Source organism: Micropterus salmoides, unplaced genomic scaffold, assembly GCF_014851395.1.
Source record: "Micropterus salmoides isolate LMB-PRFRI ecotype aquatic unplaced genomic scaffold, ASM1485139v1 Ms_hic_scaffold_8, whole genome shotgun sequence".
Classification (NCBI taxonomy): Eukaryota; Metazoa; Chordata; class Actinopteri; order Centrarchiformes; family Centrarchidae; genus Micropterus; species Micropterus salmoides.
Window position 1 is genome coordinate 7868860 of NW_024044570.1, and position 25399 is coordinate 7894258.

General features: G+C 39.0%; 1 protein-coding gene across 3 annotated transcripts in view; it reads right to left on the reverse strand.

Annotated features, from left to right (window-relative positions):
• lrrk2 (leucine-rich repeat kinase 2) overlaps nt 1-24921 on the reverse strand; it is a 37043-nt gene extending 12122 nt beyond the window's left edge. The window contains exons 1-32 of one of the 3 annotated variants that reach the window (XM_038707236.1): nt 24330-24921; nt 23032-23114; nt 22138-22247; nt 20669-20757; nt 19724-19858; nt 18556-18690; nt 16841-16972; nt 16122-16241; nt 14699-14859; nt 14510-14589; nt 13697-13803; nt 13290-13419; nt 13052-13176; nt 11982-12109; nt 10654-10798; nt 10289-10428; nt 9767-9895; nt 9075-9245; nt 7791-8055; nt 7383-7583; nt 7096-7211; nt 6828-6900; nt 5695-5891; nt 5350-5600; nt 4016-4164; nt 3278-3371; nt 2872-3058; nt 2495-2676; nt 2081-2304; nt 1485-1612; nt 362-580; nt 78-279 (exon numbers count right to left, since the gene is read on the reverse strand). In XM_038707236.1, coding sequence (XP_038563164.1) covers nt 78-279; nt 362-580; nt 1485-1612; nt 2081-2304; nt 2495-2676; nt 2872-3058; nt 3278-3371; nt 4016-4164; nt 5350-5600; nt 5695-5891; nt 6828-6900; nt 7096-7211; nt 7383-7583; nt 7791-8055; nt 9075-9245; nt 9767-9895; nt 10289-10428; nt 10654-10798; nt 11982-12109; nt 13052-13176; nt 13290-13419; nt 13697-13803; nt 14510-14589; nt 14699-14859; nt 16122-16241; nt 16841-16972; nt 18556-18690; nt 19724-19858; nt 20669-20757; nt 22138-22247; nt 23032-23114; nt 24330-24465 — 4744 coding nt within the window. In that variant the 5' untranslated portion in view covers nt 24466-24921. Of the gene's footprint in view, nt 1-77; nt 280-361; nt 581-1484; nt 1613-2080; nt 2305-2494; nt 2677-2871; nt 3059-3277; nt 3372-4015; nt 4165-5349; nt 5601-5694; nt 5892-6827; nt 6901-7095; nt 7212-7382; nt 7584-7790; nt 8056-9074; nt 9246-9766; nt 9896-10288; nt 10429-10653; nt 10799-11981; nt 12110-13051; nt 13177-13289; nt 13420-13696; nt 13804-14509; nt 14590-14698; nt 14860-16121; nt 16242-16840; nt 16973-18555; nt 18691-19723; nt 19859-20668; nt 20758-22137; nt 22248-23031; nt 23118-24329 lie in introns of all 3 variants that reach the window. The other 2 variants (XM_038707234.1, XM_038707237.1) reach the window with 2 other exon arrangements.
• Between the last annotated feature and the right edge of the window lie 478 nt (nt 24922-25399).

Here is a 25399-nt window from a genome sequence, read left to right on the forward strand (position 1 = left end):
TCTTTTTTTTAAGTTTAAGGCCTATGTGATGTTGAATGTAGCAGGTTTTCTTTAAAGCAGCCCTGACCCAGACTGACCGGCTTCGCTGAGGAAGTGGACAGCATGGAGCAGCTCAGAATCCTCCAGCTGCAGCTGACTCTCCTGGATGAGCTGCAGCAGCTCCTGGTGCCTGAGAACAGGGAACTCTGGGGGAACCCTTGTTCTCTCCTGCAGAACCCGGCGCTCCAGCTCCACGTAGCTGTCTGGAACCAGCTGGCCCATCACAGGCTGGTCCTGGATCTGTGAATGGGAAGGGGATGAGAACGTGACGGCAGAGGAGAGGAGTCTGAACAAAAGAAATCTGCTGTTTGTGTCCTTTTACCTTGAAGCTGGTGACTTCTCTGCTGATGGCCTTGCGAAGTTTGGTCATGGTGTCCGAGTCCTCGCAGACGGAGACCATGTGGTAGTCTCTGATGGCAGGGAAGCCTTGGTGGTTCAGCAACTCCTCTCTAATCTTGGTCAGGCAGGCCTGAAGTTGCAGGTCCTCGCTCACATCTGTGTGGGTTCCCACCAGGATTACTGGGGAAAGAGGAGCCACGGCCTGAAGCAAAGACAAGAGCATGGATTTTTCAAAAGATGGAAAAAAAATCTAAACACAATTTACACAATACACAAGTCAGCTGTGAATTACAAAACCTCTTTCTCTTAAAGCTAGGGTAGGCAAGTTATTTTATATCAGAAGACTTAGGACAAATAAACGCACGTCTCGATTAAACGCCTGGTCTGGTTTTTATAGAAGTTCTTTGGATCTCTTGAACCCCGCCAGGTCGCCCACTTTAGCTGCTTCTAGGCTGCTTAGATCGTTAATACAAATATTCATTTTTAAAGGTATGATCAATATGTCAGTATGGGCATGCTACACGTCCTTAGATCGGCTAGATTCTCTACATTTCAATCGTTCAGTTCATTTAATGGAAACAACATGTGCCGACAAAAAAGTGCCGACTCACGTTACCTTAGCGCTCGTTAAGTCCCAATGTGTCCGTTCCTTGATTATTTATATTCCTTTAGACCGTAAGGGTCCACCGATCAAAAGAATCAAAACAGCTTTTCATAAAAATGAATCCAAGTTGTGAATACTGTCATGTGAAATCTATTGCTCTGCTAACTTCTGCCACACTTTTCTCATCCTGCACCCTGTTGTTGGGTATGTTTGTTTTCATTACGTTGCTGCCTACAAAATTAAATTGCATAAGCCGTCTGTCGGAGGTAGATCAAATGAATGATGTGTATTTGCTATATTTATACATGTAATATTCATACAGTTTGAAATAAATAAACTGTTTCATAGTAGCCTATTTCAGTTTTGTGCAAGAGCAATTAACGGCCTGTCCCATATGGACGCCTGTCCCAAATATAGGTAGGGTCAATTTATTTTTGTGATAAATTGCCTATCCCAGCTTCAATGAACAAGTTGTCTTGTGAATCTTTGGTGTATGACTCACTTTGATGTTGAAGAGCCAGGGTTTGAGGGCATCCACCTGACTGGCTCCTTTGCTGAGGTTGTATACCACCAGGTAGATAGCTCTGGAAGTTAGGAATTGAGAGTGAGAGCTGCTGAACTCCTCTCCACCTGTGGGGTAAAGAAGCAGGGAGTGAAACGACATCACACCAGCTGAAGGACACCCACATACCACCCTCAAATGTGTGATATATTTCAATCAGTATATTACATGCATGACTTAAGACTAGTAAGTAATAACTAATTAAGGAATTATGTACCTACACTATCATAATAATCTTGCTTTATTCCTCTTAAGAATAAGTACCTATTGTTGGTGACTTTTGATCTAACTTGTACTGGGACTATTGATAGCTTGCATTTAGAAGCAGAACAACAGAATTCAATCACTTTAGCGCTTTTTAGCACACTTAAATTCCCCATTACCATCTGGTTGGTCAAGAACTCAGGCCAACATTAAGACATGAAAATTTGCTCGCTGTGTTACCTGGCAATTTGTCCCTAAAGCAATGTCAAAAACATGTGTACATTAATTTGTACTTATTAATGAATCCATTTTAACGTCATATGTGGGCCAACCTGAGAAGTCCCAGACGTTAAGCACCATTTTCCTCTTGTCCCGTTTCCTGATGATCCAGTCCCGTACGTCAATGCCAACAGCGGTCCGCTTGGAGTTCAACTGGGAACACTTTAGCTTCATCAGCTGCTGGATCAGGGTGGTTTTCCCGCTGCCTGCATTACCCACCACAATGAGCTTCATCCGGTAGTACGGCACCGCCTTCTTAAGCCGCTGCTGCAGGAACCTTGGAGAGAGGGTGGAGGAAAGGTATAGTTTGTTCATTGTAAGACTTATTTTATTGTTTTCTTCTACAAATTCAAGACTGAGTGATCATAAACTGTAGTGAAAATAGCACATAATATGGGGTACTATTCAAAGAGCATTTAATATTAATATCTCTACAAAAAACACCTCAGCTTTGTAAAGCCTCTGACCTGACAATGTCTTTGGTCTTGTTGCCAATGAGTTTGAAGTCCAGCTGGAGGCGAAGACCATCCAGCGGCAGGTCCCACAGTCGGCTCAGTTTCCCCATCTCATCAGGGAAGGACCGCAGTTTAGCGTTACGACTCACATCCAGGGAGGTCAGGCCTTCCAACAGGCCGATCTGTGGAGGGATCTGAATAGAGATGATACAACCATCAAAGGTATATTTTTGCAGGCTCATTGACACCAGGATATATTGCACAGCATTTCATTCATAACATTCATTAATTTGATACTGATTATTAATGGTGTTACAAAAATGAAATAAGGGCTCACGATAGCTAAGAAAAATCCTGTAAACTTTTTTGGAAGGTAAAGTATTTTTTACCTCAGTAAGCCTGTTTTCACTAAGGTGGAGTTTCTCCAGTCTGGCCCATTTGTAGATCGGCCCACTCAGATCCAGAGCTTTAATACAGTTCTGACTGAACATCAGCTCTCTTAGGTTGCTGGACTCCCAGAATCCCGGGCCAGGCAAAGCAGAAATGCTGTTGGTTCTCATGTCCACTGAACGTAAGCTGGACAAATTGAAGTTTAAGAATTAAGTGTTTGTACTATAAGAGCATCCCTCTTATAGTACAAACACTTAATTCTGAGATTCATTATATATATTATTCATGAGATCTTTATCATCCAGATAAAAATCAAGCTTTGAGGGTACGTTAGCATTAACAGTTCACAAAATTGTATACTGTACATTAGAAATATGGAAATGTGAAAACTAGTATCTGACTTACTTTGGGAGATTAAGTATAGCATCAGGAATGCAAGTGAAACTGTTGTTTGCTAGCTTCAGTGTTGTGATCTTGGATGGGAGATGTGACAGGGAATCTGGAGAGGACAGCAAAGACTTTCCACGTCACAAAATATGATTGTAGAACAACTACATTTTGGAGAAAAAAAATTATTTTTCTAAAATTCAACAATGAATAACTCAAGATTATATTTTGCACCTCAGGCTTCAGATGTAGCTGCAACAACATCTAACAGAGGGATGAGAATCTAGTACACCACTTTCCTCCCACATAAGTTATTCCCCACTGTCCCCCCTCTTTGTCAATACAAGCGCCATGGCATCGAATATGATGAGCCTGAAGCTCTGTGTGGAGCCGGGACGTGTTTATACACGTGTTCTGTACTATATGCTGTTGTTGGAAAAGGAGGGATAGGCAGTTCTTTCATTGCTGTTGGTTGTTTGTCAGCAATTGTGTTTATTTTATAATTTCCAAGAATATAGTGACAGTTTTAGCAAATATGCCAAAAAGTAATTTTTTTAGAAAAGTCACCTACTGAAACTTTAAATACTGCCAAATGTTTTGATGTTTTGAAATTGTAACCTGTCCATCCGTTTCCACATAATCTTATTCAGGGTCACATGCTTGAGTGTTTTCCAGAGTACACATTAGGCATATGAAGAAGGCACAATACTTTTCAATTGCAAATTTTAAATCTCATAATCAGTTGATAGTACTCACAGATCTTGTTCATGGAGGCAGTGAAAGTTTCCAGTTTCGGGCAGCCGATCAGGAAGTCTGGAGAAATATTCTCCACACTGTTCTTGCTAACGTCAAGCAGCTTCACCTCCGGCAGACACAGAGGCACACAAAGCTCGGTTACACTGTTACTGAAAAGAGAAAGGAGAGTTGTCTTCCCTGTTCTGCAATTACATTAAATTTATTCATTTAACTGACTCTTTTATCCAAAGCAACTTACAATTGCTCTGTATGAGGTCGCACACCTCTGGAGCAACTAGGGGTTAAGTGTCTTGCTAAGGGACACATTGGTGGACATGTCAGAGTGGGGAATCAAACCCTGGTCTTTCACACAAAAGGAATGCGTCTTATCCACTGCTCCATAACTAACCAATTAAACATATGAATGCATGATACTGTCATCCTGTTTTTGCTGAGTAATCAGATTTGACATGAAGAATACAAAAGGACAAAATCTGTCAATAGAAATGACAAGCATGACGGAGAAGGAGAAGCTAATTATTGTGTTTTTAATCATGTTTATTAGTCTCTTTATTAGGGAGCAGAATATCACAAAATCATGTTGACTGTCTTGAACAAAATTTATTGGAACAGAATTTTGGTGCTGATCTAGGAAATTCTAGGAATTTTGAAGTTTAGAAACTATCGCACTTACTTGAAAAGAAAAACTGTGCACATGTATCCCATGATTAACATTAAATCAAACATTTTCTACATTAAAATAACAAAGAGGATTGTGTAGCACTGGTAGAGCTGTCAGTGCTTTCAAGTAATCCATTTCCTTGAATGCCACAGCAGTAATTTGTTTAGAACGGTATCCGAGAAATATATAGATAAAAAATTTAATTGTGTTTGGACAACCGCCAACAATCTTATAATATTGTTGCGCTGATGTGGAAGTTCATGTCAGAATACACTATTTCAAAACCCTTATTCACAACAGAAGTCATTGTACGGCTCATTAATGTGGCCCATTTCAGGAAATACTCCATTATCACTGGAGACATGACCGGCTTTCTGCTATGCAATAAATTGTTGAAATCAAATTTCATAATTTTCCACATTTCCTTCTTTCTAAAATGCAAATGTCCAGAGAAATATTATTATGTGGTTTTGTTGTTCTCACAGCAACCAAGACATTAGAGCAATGAAAGCAACAAGTGTGAGTGCATTTATTTGCTTCCTAACTGCCAGAGTTTGTTCTCAGAACTTTATACCTACCATGTGAGTGGTATATAAAAGCAATGTTGAAGTATGAAAATAACTCTTCACCAACACTTTCCCTGCTCATCTGAGTTTTCAAACCAGCAGCCTACCCTTCCATAATCAGCTCCTCCAGTTGATCCATGGCGCGGCCCAACTCGTGTGGGAATGAGGCGATTTTGTTGAAAGACAGATTGAGCTGCCGCAGTGATGGGCAAGTGACAGAGGGGTCAAAGGTCAGTAGGGGACCCACGCAGTTACGAGAGACGTTCAGCATGGTCAGTGAGTGCAGAGACAGCAGCTCCACTGGAAGCGACAGGAGCTGGTTGCCCTGCAGGTCCAGTCGAGTCAGACTCTTCAAACTCTGTGCCAAATAAAAAATAATATAAAACCCTTCTGCGTACATTTCCTCTAATCATGTGATATCTTAGTGATTACACACAGATCTGATGCACTACCTGGCAAAGAGCTGAGGGAAACTCCAACAGACTGTTGTGGCTCAGGTCCAGGCGGAGGAGATGCCCCAGCTGCTGCTGGACGAAGACATCATCCATCAGGCAGGACAGACAGTCCAACTCGTTTCCTGACAGGTCTAGCAGGTGGATCCTCTCCTTCTCTTTTGGCAGAACAGCAGAGTTCTCAGCAGATCCAAGTACTGAGGAGGTGACAAATCATTAGCTGCGATCTGATGGAAGTCCAGGAGTCAAAACTTAGGGAAAGAAGTCATAAGTCAAGAGCCCTACAAACCTTACAACTGTTTTAGCTTTAAGAGTATTTCATTACCATATAAAAGTAAATAATCCCTACTGCTATTATTATTTAATAGTACATGTCAGGACTTAATGTGAAGGTTTTGGTTTTCAGCATTTCCTGTTTTATTCTTGTTTATGCCCCATGTTTGTTAGTTTTTTATTAACTCCCGGCCGCTGTGTTTTTGTTCTGTGTTCTTGTTTAGGTTTTGTTTAATAGTAAGGCTTTTGTTCCATACTCTCTGTTTTGTTTTCCTAGATCCGTCCTTGTGTATGTGTGTGTACCTAACTTATTGTGTTATTTTGTAGTGATCGGTTTCATTTGTTTTTGTCAAGCTTTGTTTCCTGTTGAGTCTGATTAATCCCTAATGTGTTTCACCCGTTCGCTCCTTTCCTGCTCTTTTGCCTTTATCTAATGTGCTCAGCTCTGTTCAGTCCTTGTTGTGTCCTCATCGTTTATTGAGTGTCTCTGTTACCTGTGTGTTTCTCTGCCATTGGATATTTGGCAATTATAGCAGTTTGGATGTTTGTATTTTCTTTTTTGGATAATTACTGGCTACCAATATCTTCTGACTCTGTTTGGACTATTACCTACTTCCTTTGTTTGGACAAACGGTACAAGTAAGCTCTTACTGACTATTAGCATGTGTCCTACATTTGGGCCCTAAAATCTGTTTCCCTGCCTTGGCGCTGATCAAATATATATGACCCCTTTTTCAACTGTTCTATGACAATGAAAGTTACATAACCATAAACATTTTTAAGTCATGTCAAACAGAAAAGCAAAAAAAAGTTCTTACTTTTAGAAAGTGAATAAAATTTAACTAAATTGAATCTGATACCTTTTTGGCTCGAGCCCGTCATTCCATATCTCCTGTGTACATGCTCACTGTGTTCATTCTCAGTTTGACCACTCTAGAAAAGGACAAAAAACCCAGACACCAGAAAGAAGAACTGACAGTGAGGGAACAGGCGTACATTCGGGAGGATTTCTAACTATTAACTATTAACTAATAAGAAAGGGATTGCAAGGAAAATAAATCTGACTGAAAGCAAAATTTCACTATGCTTAATTTTAATTTCAACAGAACATTAATGAAATGTTTTTACCTCTGCACTGGCATGTCTGTGACGCCCCTGCTTCTTTTTGAAGGACCCACTCCTTAACTCTTCTGTCGAATTATTATGTAGCTTTGGAGACAGAACCCCTGACAGTGAATCACTCCCTACAAAAGTAAATGTACACAATGTGAGAAGAGGACATTATAATCAGAAGTTAGGGAATCATATTAATTTCAAAGACAAACAGCTATTTTTCTACTGAATGTACCCCTGATTGTGCCCTGTGTGGGATAAATGTCTGATGTCTATGAACATACTGCAAGGTTAGCCCTCACCAACATCTTTACCATCACTCTCCATGTCGTCATTGAAAAATAGGTTGTCGTCCGCTGAGACAAAACTGAAGATGGAGTCGTCGCTCTCTTCAGAAATGTAGCCAGAGGTCAGACAGGGGTCGGCCAGAGATCTAGAAGGACCACTGCTACTCTTGGACTTCTGGAAAGAGCGAATGTACCTCGCCAAACTCATACCTTTACCTTAAAGACAGAACACATTACATGGAAGTTAAGACTTGGCAGCAACTGAAAATTAATTACATATATCAACTGTTTAGTCTAGAAGATGTCAAAGAATTGTTAAATGTGCCCATCATAACTGCCTTTGAGTTACTTGTTCTGTCCAAAGCCCAAAGATTATAATTTTACAGCGTTATAAAAAAGAGACAAGCATCCACTCTTCCTCACTGTTATTGTGACGTAAACTGTATGTTCTGCCTCTTTCAGCCAGTAGGGGGCTGAGCCAGGCAGCGTCCAGACGGCCCAGCCTGAAGCCCCCAAGGCAGAGGGCGCTGTTGTTTATGTCCAGACCCAGACGGCCCAGCAGGAGAATGACTGTGGGTCCGTCGCCCTGCTTCACGCTCACAGCCAGAGCCCTGCGGACGTGCTGCTCGTGGGCACCTCGGCTGATCAGGAGCTCCACCAGTTCGAGAGGACCGCCTCTCTCACACACCTGAAAAAGACAGCACAGAGGCAATGATTGAGACTGAACTAATGATTATCCAAATTATTCATAATAATTATTCAAACAAATGAGTAGGGCTGGGTATTGAAACTGAATAAATTTTTGGTACAGTTTGAAACATCTCATTAGCATTGGGATATTTGTCTTATTAGTAAAGTATTGTTATCGGTACTGAAACTCAAGTACTGTATTTGGCACGGTATCAAACATTTTCTAACTATATGCCTAATATGTCTTATCAAAAGCATGTAAAACATATTATTCAAAATCACATTTTTAATATTAATTATAAAAAAATGAAACACAGAAACTCGGCATATCCTTTCATTGGAGGAGCAGAAACCAGGAAATGTTTAGAGTTTCTACTAAATAAATGACAAACAACCTAATTCTGCTGATTGACTGATTTTCCCATTCAGCATTTTTCTCAAATAGGAGTGTCTGTCCAAAAACTGTCCAAACAAAAGGTGTCTATAATCATGCTCTGTGTAGCTATAGCTTACTTAGGCACAGTGGTGTTTTGAGCTAAATGCTAACTTCGGCATGCTAACATGCTCACATCACAATGCGGCTGTTTTGCAGATAAAATGTTTACCATCTATGTTTAGCATGCAAGCAACACAGTAATGGACAAACTAAAATTTTGTTTACCTTGCCATTTATTACAATTCATCCTGAGGGAACATAAATTTATGTACCAAATTTCATGGTAATATGTCCAGTAGTGTCAGACATTTTTAGTCTGGACCAAAGTGGTGGACCATTCACTACTGCCATTCCTAGAGAGCCATACCATTAGCGTGAAAAAAAAAAAAATCCAAATTCCAGATCAAGATCAGATTTTTAGCTATTTCTGTTCTGAACTTTTCTGAGACAATGCTAAAAGAACAAAGACTAACAGGAGTGAAAACACAACTTCCCTTGGTTGGTAAAAGGCAATAAAAACATGACATTAACTACAAGACATTTTCTCTAATCCTGGCCTGTGAGGTTTTGTGACCTCTGACCTGGTAGATGAGAGATTCTGTTTTGGTTTTCCTGTTGATGTCTGCGCCCAGCTCGATCAGACACTCAGCTAATGTTGTGTCTCCGTCCTCACAGGCCTTTTCCAGCATGCTGTAGTGCAGCTTTGAGTCGCACCACATCTTAGAAAGAGCGAGACACACTGACTTTCGGAGCTGACAGTAGACAGAGAGGTAGAAGAGAAAGTTGAAGACTTGGTCACAAAATGAGTTTATTGAATTATTGGGAAGGCATTTCTAGCAAGGCATTTTCTAAGAACTTTCCAAGAAGTACAAGTACAAGTGGCTTACGTGCTTAATCTGAACAGTTATCAGGCCTGTCAGGTATTTTCTGAGTCTTTTTGTACTGTATGTTCCTGTGTGTGTACAGTATAGCCTGTGTTACAACATGACTGACTGCTGATACACAGTATGTGACTAAGACTGAAACTCTTTCCATTCAGTTACATCATTTTTAAAGTGATCAAACTGGAAAAGTCCAAAATCAGGGAATATGCTAGCTTTTTGTCTTTAATACTTTTTTATTTTATTTGTCTGGAACTGGAACTGCGAAATCCATTTTCAAGCACGCAAATGGCCTCTGATTTTAGTCTGATGCACAGGGAGAGACACAGAGAAAGACAAAGTGAAAACAGAGTAGGAAACTGTGGTTTGTGGTGTCAAACCGTCTAGCTCACCGGGTTGTTGCTCTGGTCAGGACTCTCGTCTCTGAGGTGTTGGAAGATCTGCCTGTCAAAGTCTTCCCTCTGCAGTTCAGCAGCTGCCGCGGAACAAGCGTCCATCATCCTCAAAGCCACCTGAAAACACTGCGGGATACACGTCCAGAGACAGATCATGAGTTTATAAGCACAAAACTATAATCAGTAACAGGAATCAAGTCAATTTTACTTACAGTATGCAGCCCAAAATCACTATATATAAATTTGCCCCGAAGTGCTTTACATCAGATAGCAGATTGGTAATAGTGGAACTACTACTGTACATGCAGAAAGTAGGGAGCAAATATAATAATAAATAAAGAAAATGTATTGGCTGGTTTTTAATTCTGAGATTGTGAAATTGTAAGATAAGAAAGTTTTAAAGCAGGGCAGGGACAATATACACATAATATGTATAATTTGTGTTTGATGGAATAAAAGTAATGCACATCTACATACCCTGTTTAAGATCATTTTATCAAAGCAAAACACTCAAGTCACCTTCAGGAGCATCTCAGAATCTTCTTTGTACTGGATAAGAGAGGCGACCACAACGGAGGCCAGAACAGGTACGATCATCCTCGACAGCTTCTTCCTGGATACGAGGTAGTTGAGCAGGGTAAGACCCCAGTAGTGTATCTCTGAATGAAGTTGGGAAGGTAGTGAAAGCACGATTAGTCTTTTTTAACATGTAGAGGTAACACTATGCTGTTCTGTTGTGAATTCCGTTTAAGACATGAGCTGCAAATCAATGTTATGAAAAAGTTTAGCAGAATTTTCCAATCCAATGCAATGACTTGACTAACAATTATCTAATTTGGGTTCATTCAAGCTACGGGCTATTAAGAGACAATAGTATACTGTACCTCGTTCCTGTGGGAACATCTGTAGTGTATGCAGCACGGTGTCGATCGCCCCCTGTTGGCACAGCAAGTCCACTGCTCCGGAGCAGTCAGCCAGAGCCGAGAGTACCTTCAGACCGCACTCTTGTATGATCGAGCTGCTGATGAACTGCACATAGACACAAACAGCACTGAATATCATGCTGGTTGAAGCTATTTATACTGTGTCTGCATCTGAATAACAAATGGTGGTAAAAATATTACAATGATATCCATATATCCGATATCCACATCTTATCATAATCTCATTAATAGAAATGGTGTGGACACAATATTGGGAACAGCTCTTAGTATAATGCGTGACCATAAGGTTACAACAGAAACTGAACATTAAAACTTTAACGATGGTAGAATTTATTGCAGGGTTGATGATTGGACTGCATAGTATTTACTGGAAGTACATCATACATTTATATCAGTTGTTATGGACTATACAGCTTTAAAAAACAACCTGAAGTTTAAGATTTAGGGTTCAGTCTGTCAAAGTGTCCTTTTGTCAACCAATCATATACTGTAAATCACTTGCTATCTTAAAATTGTTTTGATCCACCTACAGTAAATAACTGGCTTTAAATCATTAAAGAGATTACTGCGATGGAAAGACTAACTTTTCTACGATTGAGAAAAGAAAAGAAAGATATATCAAATAGATAATAGTTTTGTTGTAACAATGACAATGGCAGTTAAGACTGCCCATCTCACCTTACACTTTAATTATTCTTTAAACATAATGCTTTCCCATTCATGGATAGAAATTCACAAGTTGTATAAAGCTCCATACAGACTTGACATGAAGACTTAAAGACTTGGTTTCTTTTCTTGTTTTTGACATAAGAAAGATTGTCAAATGAAATAATGTTTTGCTGTCAATCTTTGTGTAATCTAATTTTGTAACAAAACTCTTTATATGTTAAAAAGGCAGTTAAAGTAGATGTTTTGGTTAATTACTGGCTTCACCGCTGGCATGTGATGCCTTTTTGGGGGAAAAACATGCATTCTTTCATACCAATAAGCCAAGTGGCAAATTATTTTTAGAAATTTAATTACATCCTTACAATGTTCTGGTTGCAGGACAACCTACTGTTTATTTTCTACAATGAATGGGTGAACTGTTGTTTAATTTACTACATAACTATATGTACTCGCTGAGTATTTGTACACTACTTCTCTTTTATATGCAAAATCCCATCAGGGTGTTTTTCAAGCTCTACCCTCCTGTACAAAAGCATAAAACTGTGAAGAGACTGAAAGACAATGGAGACTGTTAGAGAGATGTTTAGGGTTGGTCATACCCTGTTAAGAACCTCCAGGTAGAGGGTGTGAGCTCCTTCCACCACACACTGGTTTTTCAGGACCTTCAGCGACACATCGGCTATGTCAGGATCTCCAACCGAGACCCCGTGCTCCCTTAAACTCCTGTCTGGGAATTCACACACACAAAGGAAGTGAAGTGAAGACAAAAAGGCATACATACATGCACACACAGACAAAACCGCTCTGTTATCAATCACTAAACTAATTAGGAGCGTTACAAGTGCAGGGCTGGGAGTACAGGAAGAGCACAGTATAACTTTATTTTGTTGCTCCAGTGAACCAGGTTTGCATTGCCCTGCTGAACAAAGATAATACATGGCTGAAGGAATTATGATCTGAGTAAGCATCAGAAAATCAAGTGTATCTACCTCTGTTTGGGAGGACTGTCTTGCTGTATGTACATCAAATAGCCTACATAATGTACATGTACACTCCTGAGCTTCCTGAAAAGTAGCTAGTTATCAGAACCCACAACATGCAGAACTGTGGTTAGAGCTGTTCCCTTAAGAAGGCATTTTTAATGCCTATTATCACACCTACCTGAATAGATTTTTTGGCCACTTGGAGGTTGCAGATTTCCACAACAGACTGACAGACATAGAATCTAGCATACACTGTAATTGTATATGACTGAGGAGCACTCCTCACTCCTTTTAGCGCCGTTTCCAGAGTTTTCCACCAAATTCAGAGAAAATGATCAGTTTCTTTAGCTGCGAGATGTTCCACTTTTACTTGGTTCTGGACTAGTAGTGTACAGTGGGTTTATCAGAGCTTGTTTTCTCAAATTAGCTGCCCACTGTGGCTGAAAACGAGGTGAGACTGAACCAGACAAAACAGAGCATGCGCAGAAACAGCCACCTTGGATTACAAAAAAATATATAAGGCTGTCACCAAAATAACGTAAACTCCATCAATAAGAAATCTAACTGAAAAGAACAGCATTGAAAACAACATTTGATTCGTACCACATCTGGGCAGATCATAAACACACACAGAAAAAGCACTTACATGTTTTAAAAATTAAACAATAAAATACACTTGAGTGTACCTGGGCAGAGGAAGACCAGGCTGGCCTGCAGAGCCTCCAGCTGAACCTCTTGCTGGAAGTTGTGGACCTTCATGGCGTTGAGGATCTGACTCATGGCCATATTCAACTCATCTAGACTGGCTGTCCTACAGAGATAGAGAGACAGGTTTCACCCCCAAATCAATATTAATGCCATTATTTTATTTTTTTGTAGCCATTTTGAGAAAATATTGTTGATGGAAACTGTGTTTGTGCCCACCTTCCTTGGAAAAGCAGGTTGAGCAGCTTGCAGGCGCAGATGGAAACTTCAGCTGAGGCTGAATGTCTCTTCATCATCTCCACTAGGTTGACGTGGAGGCCACTGGACAGTAGCAGAGATCGCATTTTATCTGCAAAAGAAGCAAACATTTACTGTATGAGCCAACAAAACAGCATTTTTGAATAGTTGAACCTGTACAGATTATTAGACAAGTGGGGAATTACTTTTGTGTCTCTTTATGAAAGCTGCATTGAAACTTTGAATCAGAAACGTGTATGCTTCACTTTTAGCATTAACTTTCTAGTACTTTGTATTGTTTTATTTATGTTGACGGCATCATCAATTCTGCAACTTTGTCATATTGTAAAATAAGAAAGCCAATTTATTCTTTACTGTTGGAGACTCACTTTTTTGTGCGATGAGTGTGGCAATGGCACTAGTAGCAGCTTCAAACACACTGGGAGAGGAGGAGTGGAGCAGCATGGCCGCCATTAACTGTCTGTGAACAGGAGTCCTGAAAACAACCATGGTCATTAGATTCTCTCTCATCAGACATTTTTATATATTTCTTAAACATCCCTCATGACATGCATAGGAAGATGTGCACAACACTAAATTGATTTTGTTAGAGGTCACAGATACTTATTTATTTATTTTGAATTAATTTTCTTTGGCTTTTTAATTGTTTGCTAATAAAGTCTCCATATATGGCAATTTTTTTAAGCCACTAGATGGCGGGCCAGAACATAGTCAAAGGATAATTTAAAATGAATAGTCAGTGTACTTGGTTAGCTCAGTTGGTGAAGCATGGGACTCCCAATCTCGGGATTGTGTGTTCAATCCTGACATTAGGTGAATATCTTTTCTCTCCCTTTTCAACAAATTAATTATGACACAGTTTCACAATAAAGCCTGTGATGGAGTGTGTGAGTCCTGACGCTTGGTCCACATCCATCAACCTAAGGACAATTATTTTCATTTCCTGAGCATTTCCAAGCAGAGGAAATTCTTGCTTTTCTCATTCAGGGGAATCTAATCTCACATTTCCTGACAGGCATTTCGAGATGTGTCAAGCAAGCCAAAGACTCTTTTGAAAGTCCTTCAGAACTTTTCAAAGTAAAAGCTCTCGATTTTACATGAAATAAAGCATTGCTGCAAAAAACTGTTGTCGACCACTGGTGTAGGATGTGTTGGTGGTATTTCATTGTTTCAGTGTGTACCTCTCATTCTTTTCCTCTTCTGAATGATTCTCTCCAGCTCCATGCAGTAACAGATTGTGAATGGCCCAGCTTGCTGCTTCCTGAAACATCAGAAGTGAGTCACACAAGTTAGAGACTTTTACTTATTATTCAGACTTCAGACAGTAAAATATTTGCCATAGCCCGGGGCTCATAAGAAGTTGGACTGGCCTGTACAGCTGGCTCAGCAGCGTGGAGCTCCAGTGCCATACAGCATGCCTCCATCCAGCCCAGGCCCATGTCCTCTACCTCCTCCCTACCCCGGTTCTCCTCCTCCTCTCCTTCCTCCAGACCCTGCTCAGCCACCGCTTTGTTCTTCACGATGGTTGCAGCTGACAGAAGGAGACAGTATGGTGGAATTACTGTACCATACATGGTGCAAGATTGATCTATTTGTTACAATACAGTGTGAGTGAAATTGAGAAAATAATCTAACCATCAGATTATATTAATTGGCAATATGAGGTCTTCTGTTTTAACCAACAGTTTTGTTTCAAATTTGAATATAACTTGGCAATAAGGTTACAGGACTCTAGTTGAAACAACGTGTAAAAGCCCTGAATACCCTCACTTCAATAAACAACTTACATTCAAAGACAGAGGGAATTTGAACTTTGGTGATGCCCAGTAGCATCAAAAACTATGTGAAAGATGTTATGATCACATAAAAATTTAACACATTGGTGTTGATTTAAGCCTGGACGAAAACTGGCTTTTTTAATACCACACAGAATGCAATATAATACATTTTCCATGTCACATTAGTCAAATAATGATGGTAAAACAATATGGATAACAGACAATATGGATAATTATTAATTTTGTATTTAATTGACATTCATATTACATTTTGTCATTACTTCCAAGCTGTGTGTAACAATCATTCCTAGCAATATAATTAATCAGTTAACATGACCTGGACCTAGATAAGTTGTAGAAAAATTAGACAGATTAATAATAAAAAAATATTAATTTATTTAAGCAAATCTAAATTGTTAACTGAAATTAAAACTGACACTGAGCTTCTTTGCTACTTTGTCTAGCAGTACCAACACCGTCTGCGACAGGTCTGATTGTGCTGACTGAAACTCCACAAGGATTTAACAGCCCCCAATACACTGTCTCATCCGTCTCCATTTCTCAACAGCCGGCAACCACATACAAACAACTTTTATAACTAATGTTACTGTGTACAGAAAACAAGGAAACGTATTCAAGACTATTTAATACCTTCTAAGGCCTTTTTTGGAGAGTTTAAATCAATACCTTTTAAGTATTTTCAACACCCACAGATACCCTGTCTATTGCATAACCTGGAAACAGCAATCACCTATTTACATGTTCATGTTTAACACCCTGGAAAAAACAAGCTGGTGGTACACGGCTGACGAATTGAGTAAATCAGCCAGCACAGTCACAATATGTAGAGATGTGCTGTTTTTGTACCCTGATATAATTTATCATCTCTTGTGTAACACTTCTATGTGTTGAAGTTCAAGTCAAGGCATTGTTCTTTTGTTTCCATCACTGACCCATTTATGTGGACACAAATAAAAATGAGTTAAATATAGTATGTGTGAGTGTGTGTCCTCACTGAGGTCAGCCAGGCAGGAAAGAGCAGCGGCTTGCAGCGTGGCGTTGTTGGGGAAAGTCCGACAGGCTCTCACTGCGACCCTCTGGACTCCGTTCAGTACCAGGATGTTGTAGTAGCTCTCTACAAAATTACACAAAACAAGCGCACTCTGGATTGAACAGATGCCTCTAATGACCTCTTTGAACTTAGTCTGTCAACTGGCAAACACATTAGCTCATCAGGATGAATAAAATCCAAACACTACTGTATTGATAGTGAGGATTCATTGATTTCACAAACAGCGTTATCATCACGGACTGAACAAATGAAGACGTACTCCAAAGTTATTCATTGACGGTGCATCTGAGAGTTTACAAGTGTTGTCTGCAAGGCATTTACAATGGTTCAAGTAAACAGAGCATGCACTTTAATTTCTAACATTTTGAAATGAGAAGCTGCTATATATGCAACTTGTTACACAAAAAGGTTAGAGTAAGACTAGCCACCAAATCATACTATCCTACCCAAACTGCTACCCAAAATGTTATTGTACTAATACCTAAGGATATATGTAACTTGGTAAAGGTGGTGGGAGAAACACTCAACTTATTCACAAATTAAACTAACTGAAAAACTCTGTTACTGGAGGAGGGACAGGAATATTTAAACGAGACTTAAATACTAATACATGGTGTTAATATCTGGCTCAGTCTGTGGAAAATGTGACCCCTGGGTCTGACCTGAAGTAAACCTCCTGAACAAGCAGCAGGCCGTCTCCTGCAACTCCTCCACCTCGGGGAAGGCGTCCATGGCGGAGATGATCACACTGTAGCACCGAGCACTTCCTGACATCAGCATCTCCACGTTACTGCCTGGAAGAGAAAAGCCGATGGACTCAAAATAAATGATGAGGTAAACTAAAAAATATAAAGTGATCTTTCAGTATTACAATAAACAACATGATGGGAGACACATCAAAATATGTAATTTGAAGTCACAACTATACCATTTTAGATATCTAAACCAAAATACTGGATGTTAGCAAATTCACTATGGACAACACAAAGAAAGGAAAGACAAGCAGGTCAGAAATGTCCTTTACAAATAACAGAGAATGGTATCAACAGATAATCTGGAATCCCCCCATGGCCATGATAAATCGTACATCATTGAAAAACATAGAAAATGTCCAGCTCCATTTTTCATGCAGAAATCATCCAGCTAAATGGAATTTCAGTAAAGAGCAATGTCTCCGTTTGTTCTTAGTCATTTTACCTTTATCCTGCCTTTTCTGAAATACAGTTAATATGTAACCTACTATATTTGGCCAGTGTTGTTCAGAGAACATTTCAGATATGATGTCTGTTGTGTAACAAACTTTTAATACAGACGGAAAACCACACACACACACACACACACACACATAAAAGACTGTACTCCTAGAATGGTTAGTTTTTACCAGAATACATGAGCAACATTACAGTCACAAACATATTGATAAGTGATCAAGCTTCTTTAAACACAAGACAAGGAGCACTGTTCCTTTACAGAAAAAAGACTGGCCATAACATCAGCATGGCCAATACTTTTATACAGCGAATATGTATCAGCGAATATCATAGCCGAGATAACAAGATATTGCAATGCAAGAATGACAATGTAGACCACTGACAAGAGTATTTTACGTACATATTTTGATCTTTAATAACCAAAAGGCCAGAAAAATATAATCCTTGTAATACCAGGATTCAGGGCTTCCCTGCATTCTGATAATTGCATTTGCAGTTCCAAAAATTAAAAATAATTTTTCATGGAAATTTTTTAAGACTCCAACCCAATTATCTATTATCTATTATGGATCTGGATAGCAAACTACATAGAATCTCACTAAAGGAGTTGCTGTGTTCCTCACCATGAGGGAATTTCCATGAAGATTTGATTATTTTCAACAAACACCGCTCTCCTGTCCCACAAACAGCTGTTCTGACATTGTAACATAACATCACACATATTTACTGTCGTTTGTGGTTTAATCTGATTAACATCAAGACTGTTTGAAAAGCATTACAGTGACATCATGTTCTGGTGGTGAGGCTATAAATAGACTGTGTGAAATAAAGAAAGAAAAGGGTTGATGTTCAACATGCTTCCTTCATGATCAACATGTGGTGTAACAAATTAACCATTACTCTGAACTCTGAATGTATCCATTCACCCTCATCAGACTGAGGTTCAAACAAAACCTTTACTCATTAATTTTCCAATTCGCTTCTGCACTACGTTGAGAAATCAATCAACTGATCTGCAATCAATGTATGATATGATTCAGAAATCAGGTTTTAAGAGTGCTAACATATTAGAACTCTTAAAACTTAGCATTAATCAATTTGTAAAGTTACTATTCCAGTTATTTTCTTTCCCTCTTAGACCTCACTTGGGTGCAAAGAGGACTTACCAGGACGAGCCAGAGGAAGCAGCACCTTCATGGCCTGTAGAAGCAGCTCAGGGCTGTCAGGGAATCTCTGTAGAGCCGCCAGAACCACAACATGATCCTGGTTCTCTATAAACTCCACGAGGTGGTCATCACTTACTGGAAACACAGAAACAAGAACAGCTACTGTAAACACGCATTAGCAAAATGTTAATGCAAAGCTAGTTAAAAGTAGCTAGTAGCTAGTATTATATACTAGAATAAAAGTCAGTCAAGTGTCACTGTTGATATCTCAAATATACTGCTGAAAGACAGGAGAGGCCATAGAATATTAAAACAAAAAAATAATATATACTGTAAATCTTTCATTAATAGCCCGGGCAAACCTGCAATAGGCTACTATGAAACAGTTTATATATTTGAAACAGAATATTATTTGTATAAAAATTATCATATAATATCAAATACACGTCATTCATTCAATGTAGCTCCGACCGACAGCTTATGCGCTTTTATTTTGAAGGCAGCAACGTAACAAAAACAACAACACGGTGCAGGATGAGAAAAGTGTGGCAGAAGTTAGCAGAGCAATGGACTTCACATGACAAGATTCATAACTTGGATTCTTTTTTCATGAAAAGCTGTTTTGATTCTTTTGATCGTTGGACCCTTACAGACTAAGGGAATGGAAAGGAATGGACATATTCAGACTTAACATGCACTTTAAAGGTAACGTGAGTCGGCACTTTTTTTTCCCTTTTCATCTCTTGTACCATGCGGGTTACACCAGTAAATCTGTAAGAAATAGACTTTGGGGCTTGTTTCCGTTAAATGAACTGAACGATTGAATTGTGGAGAATCTAACCGTGTCCATACTGACATATTGATCATACCTTTAAACATTAATATTAATAATTATTATATTAACAATCTAAGCAGCTAAAGCAGGTGACCCTGCAAGGTTTAAAAAGTTTGATACATCCAAAATAAAATAAAAATGTAATATATTATATATAAAAACCAGACCAGGTATTTAATGGAGACCTGCGTTCATTTGTCAAAATGTGTTCCCACACCAGGCCAGTAAACGGGATAGGCTGCTGTTCGGGACTCGGCTATTAATTGAAGTTTTACGGTATTATAATATATATAATTGCTGGTATATATGAGGTTAGATGCTGTGTCTGCTCACCCCTTTCCAGGAGGAACTGCAGCGCTCCACAGCCTTGGAGCTGCACCTCTTCACTGGTAGGAAACCTCTTCATCGCGTGCACCACCAGGCCAAACACATCCTCCTCCTCCTCCAGCACCAGCAAAGGAGTCATGTCTACATAACCGTGAGTTAAACAGTATAAAAACAAGTCCGACACCTTAATAAGGTTGAATTCTAACAAATTTGAATTGCAATGCTTATTTCACCCTTAATGATTGATTCCTTCTATCCAACAAACTTGAACATGAATTTGAAAAAAAGCTGAAATAATTATTATTTATTTTTAAAATACAATATATTCACCAACCACTTGTCAACTATGGATTAACTATGATGTTATTTTAAAAAATGCTCCTCAGAGTCAGTTGCTTAATTATTGTCATTGGCAGTGACTAATCAAGGCAGTTTGCAGACTGTGTGATGCATGTCTTAGTTTAACCAATGCCTCATCACACAAAGCATGATAAAATATAGTTTTTTGCACATGATCATAAATAAGCATAACCAAAGAGATTATTTTTGTTGTTCTAAGTATAAACTACAAAAGACAATGAGTTTTATTGACGCAGCCTTTGAAAGGGGAACCCCTATATACCACATATAGAAAATACTGTGACATACAGATTTATGGCCAGATAATTACATGAAGATAACAGTGTTTTCCATTGTTACTCTTCTTCCTTTCTCGACTGCTTTGTGATTCATTTACTTTTGAGATTCCTCTTGTATTGATTTGATGACATTAATTCATCATCACATAAACCTTTCTATGGCTTTGAGGTCCTCATCAAATATTCCATAATGTACAATCACCACCATTCACAAACTGTGAGCTGTTAAGTCACAGAAAAGGCGATTTTTCAATCTTCTAGCACTTATGCTGGCATCATACTTAGCAGGAGTTATGCCCTAATGTGTATGTACCTGATCTAAGCAGAAGAGCCAGGGCTCTGAGTCCAACCATGGTCACACTGCACTCTGTTCTGTACTGAGATAGTACATTCAGGATCTGCCTGGAGAACAAAGTTAATTAATATACTGCATATTTTAAAATAGTTTTAATCCAGATGATGATTTACAGACCTTCGTCATTATCATTGACTAAAAACATGTTTCCTATAACCTCTTATTGTCTGAGCACCCTTGTGTACTTAGAACTGAAGAAAATCAAATAGCTTGGTGGAAGTGATTTGGAGAAAGACAGCAACACAAAAGAACAGAAAAAGTCACTTGGCAGGTGAAACTGACATTGCGTGATACCATATTACGAACACAACCGTTTACTTACAAGGAGCAGGAAGTGAAAACTGAAACTGACAGTGTAAAGTAAGTAAGTAAGTAAAAGTTTATTTCTATAGCACCTTTCACAGGTATAGGGCCACAAAGTGCTTCACAACAAAAACATTAATATCATAAAATACACACAATAAAAGCATAGACAGTACATGATCATATCAACCCACAAGTAGCTAATTGAAAGCCTGAACAAATAAATGTGTCTTTAGTCTGCATTTGAAGGCATCAACAGAATCAGAAGAGCGCATAGATGGTGGAAGGTCATTCCACAACCTAGGGGCAACAGCCTGAAAAGATCGGTCACCTCTAGTACGGTAGCGAGTGCGTGTAAACTGGACCTGAAACATTTGAGAGCCACAATCTATTAATATAAGTGAAAATGGTTGTAGATCAGGTAAAGTGGCCACACTTTGTCCAAGAGTCCAGCTCAGATGTGGAATTAATTCGTTACATAGACACATGTTGCTGGTATTATATTATGTCAATGTCAACTACATATATTTGCCCTCACACATATTCTAATAAATATTTTGTATCACCAAAGTCATTAAGATTCATCCTCTTAAGACCATGAATGTCTGTACAATATTTCATTTCACAAAATGGGACTCAGGCTGGCCAAGTAACCAAGGAATTCAGAGACTGCCCACATCTTTACAGAGACATGCTGCATCAACATCCCAGATCAAGCTCTTGACAGCAAGACTCCGGCAAGATGAGAGGAGGCAGTGTTTACATTGATGATGCTCTGTGCTCAAACACAGCCAAAGGGGATGGACACTGTTTCCCACATGTAAAACTTTTTATCTGCAGATGAAAACCATTTTGTCATCAATATATTGTTACTGCTGTTTATATTCTCCCAGTCACAAATTTAAAAAATGCACAGCAGAATTATTTCCTGGGTTTAAATGTGTATGTACATGTATGAAAATGTGAATTCACTCCTGTGCAACTATTAGATGATGAAGATGAAGAAGATACTTTTATTGACACATACATGTTGCGAAATTTGTTCTCTGCACTTTAACCCATCCCTCAAGGGAGCAGTAGCATAGTAGCAACTGGGACATCCAATAGAGTATGTTTTTACTTACTGGTGCACTCCCAGTAACTCCCAGTCCTTGGCTACCTGCAGAGGTCTGGTCAACTGGTCCAGTGTACTGGGGCATATTTCAATCAGCCGACACAGCAGTGACCAACCCACCTGCAGCAAGGAGATTACACCATCTGTCACACTTTGGCTGGAAGTGAATAGGCTAGTCAAACAGTTATAAGATAGAGAAACATAATAATTCCTAGATAGATGAAGGAAAACACTTTGAACTTCTAACTGAAATTCAAATCCGCCACTTGCGGAAATGTGCAACCTGCATGTCAGGAGCCAATGTCTATTTTACATTTAAGATGCTGAAGCAATTTTCCAGCTGAGGACCTACATATATTCAAAAACTATTTGATTCCACTGTAGCTGGGCCAAAAGCAATAACCTTCCAGAACCAATACAGAGGCTTACGGTATCTGACAAGATAAATCCCACAACTGCCTACAGCTCTTGAAGAGAAACCTCAGAATGCCTCAAACACGATTTTTTTTTATCATTCAAATGAGTCTGTTATGACTGGGCCAATACATGAGTCACACAATCTGACTTTGGGTTTGTGCCATGCAGCAAACTTACCTCTGATAGGTATTCACGAGACACCATAAACTGACTAGATCAGGCATAGGCATGTCAGCTATGGATGACTTTTAAGCTACAGTCCACAGAGCCGAAACTGTTGTAAACACTTCAACACCTGTGTGTCTAATTTAAGATGGTACACTATTTTGTTTCCCTTCAGCACATCGTTCTCTCTATTTAGGCAGACAAAGTTCAAGATGGCCCATTCTATTTTAAAGAATAACATACAACAATAAGTGCTGATGCAAAAAAGGAAAACTAAACTGCACAATCAAAGGTTTGTGAGGTGTCTGATGTCTTGCAGTACCTGCTGGACTCTTTGGCTGCTCATGTAGGATGACAACACCAGCATGAGGGGGGCATGGACATCTTTGTCTTCAAACAGTTCAGCTGCTGCATCATAGAGCAACAAATAAGAAGACATGATGTGACAAGGACGAGACTGCGTTTTTAACACTTATTTATATTTTAAAGGCATATAGAAAAGCTTGGAGAATAGTCTAGCAATAACAAGGGTTCAATTATAAGAGAGTGGCTGCCTTATGTTCATTTACAATAGATTTTTAAACTGGGCAATGCTCAATAACAGCAATGATGGAAACATACTGATAAGAATAGGCCTACATAAACAGATGAAATTAAGGTCAACTGAAGTTGAAGCAAAGGAGAAGTATGTAAGCAATACCACAATATGAAATACTCACTGGGCAACACTCCAAAACTCTCATATGTTCCTATCAATCCTCTAATTGTTTCAGTCCTAACTACAAGTCTGGATTTCAAGAGTTAAATTACATAAAAGTTCTTTAATATTATCAAAAAAGTATACTTGAGTACAAAAGGTACACATTATCATAAGTTAAGGTGTACCATTTTAAGAATCAAAACCAGATGTTGCTCTGTTTTTTTCTTCTTTTTTTTTTTTAGGTAGAATACTTTCAGAATCTAGCTGTCTCCAAGTTGCCTAGTCTAACTTTAAGAAAGTGTTTTTGAGGTACTTGTACTTCACTTTGAGTATTTCAATTCTTCCATTCTCTGCAACATCTAAAAGAAAATATTGTAATTTTTTCTGCTTTATATTTATCTTACATCAATAGTTTCTGGTTACTTTTGAGAATAAGGTCTTATCTGTTGAATTGAAATCTTTTTTTTCGAACATGCAAGAGAAAGTTTAAAAAAATAGGAGAAATTTTTTAATGAAATATGATGCACTGTTTAAATTAAAATACTGTACCATACTATAATATATTAAGATAATCAAATAAGTTCCACCAACTGCAACATTAAAAAAAATGCTTACATGTTAATGCATCAAAAATAACTCCCATAGTATAATAATAACACTAAGAGAAGTCATTTTTCTGCATAATGAGTACTTTTTTATATTTTAAGTAGCTACATTTGTGCTGATAATACTTCTGTATACGTGAGATTTTGAATGCATTTCTTTTAAAAAATATTTTAAGACTATTGTATTATTTATACTAAAGTAAAGGATCTGATTATTTTTCCCACCACTGCTCTTCAGTCAAACAAGGTCAAAGGAAATCGTGCCTGTTTATGAACGGCAGTATGATGCACATGCAGGAAAAATCTGTTTCCTACCATCGTCGGTGTGCGCCAGGAAAAGCAGATCCTGGATTATTTGAATCAGTGTGCACAGTTGTCTGTCCTCTTGCGGGGTTTTCAGCCTAACCAGGAGTTTCTTCAACCTTTGTTCAAGTTCCTCTTTGTTAACCATGGTCTTTGAAATACTCGTTTCCAGATGACGACTTCACGTGCATTTAGGTCAATCTGTAAAGTTACAGTCTGTCAGAACCGTCGAAAGGGCTTCGAGCCGGCGGCCACTCTGCTGCAGCATTGCTGCGTGAGAAGAAGAAACGGATCAAAGTGCCACCCATGTTATTAGAGCACATTTCTAAACATTAGCTATGTTACATCATATTACACTAGCTACAGTACAGCTAACTGGCTGTCAAGACTGTGGAAGATGTCAGAGTCCCAGAGTTTCTGTTCCGACGTTGACGTCGCCGTCCTCGGCTAACTTTCCTCTGGCAGAGAAACGTGTTCCTCTTTGTGGAGTTTGACACTTTCTATTGTGTCTGTGGTGGGAAAGGAGAGCGCGTCCTCTTTCTGACAGGCGTGTTCCTCCTTTCCTACAGTCGCATCATATGACTCCGGCCAGAAAAACTCCCCGTTTGTTAAAGAGGAAACTGGAAACTCATACCGCGTAGCACCACATGGTGGAAGGGGACGGGGTCTGCCGCAGTCGCAGTCTGTCAAGTGCACGCATATTCTAACCTTTATGGTAAAAGTACTGAAACAGCACACAGCGAGCTGCCAGCTGACAGGCAGGGTTAGTGACTTTATTCACTGTATGTAGTCATTTTCTCACTTTCCAAAGACATGTGTTGCAGTATAAAAGTTTTACCGCAATTTTACGCGACGCGGGCACCAAATATGCTACAATATAAGTAATTAAATTGCGTCGGACTTTAGCGCAACGTCCGGTTTTCATTAGGCGTTAAGGCAGCAGCTCTGTTCTCTCAGCTTTGTTTTACGACACTTGAGGGTCAAATACTGTTGCCAGTTCATAATTAGGTCTTTGTAGACATTACATTAAGAATTTCGTAGATCTAAAACTCATATATAGACGGAATCAGATTTGTGCCAAT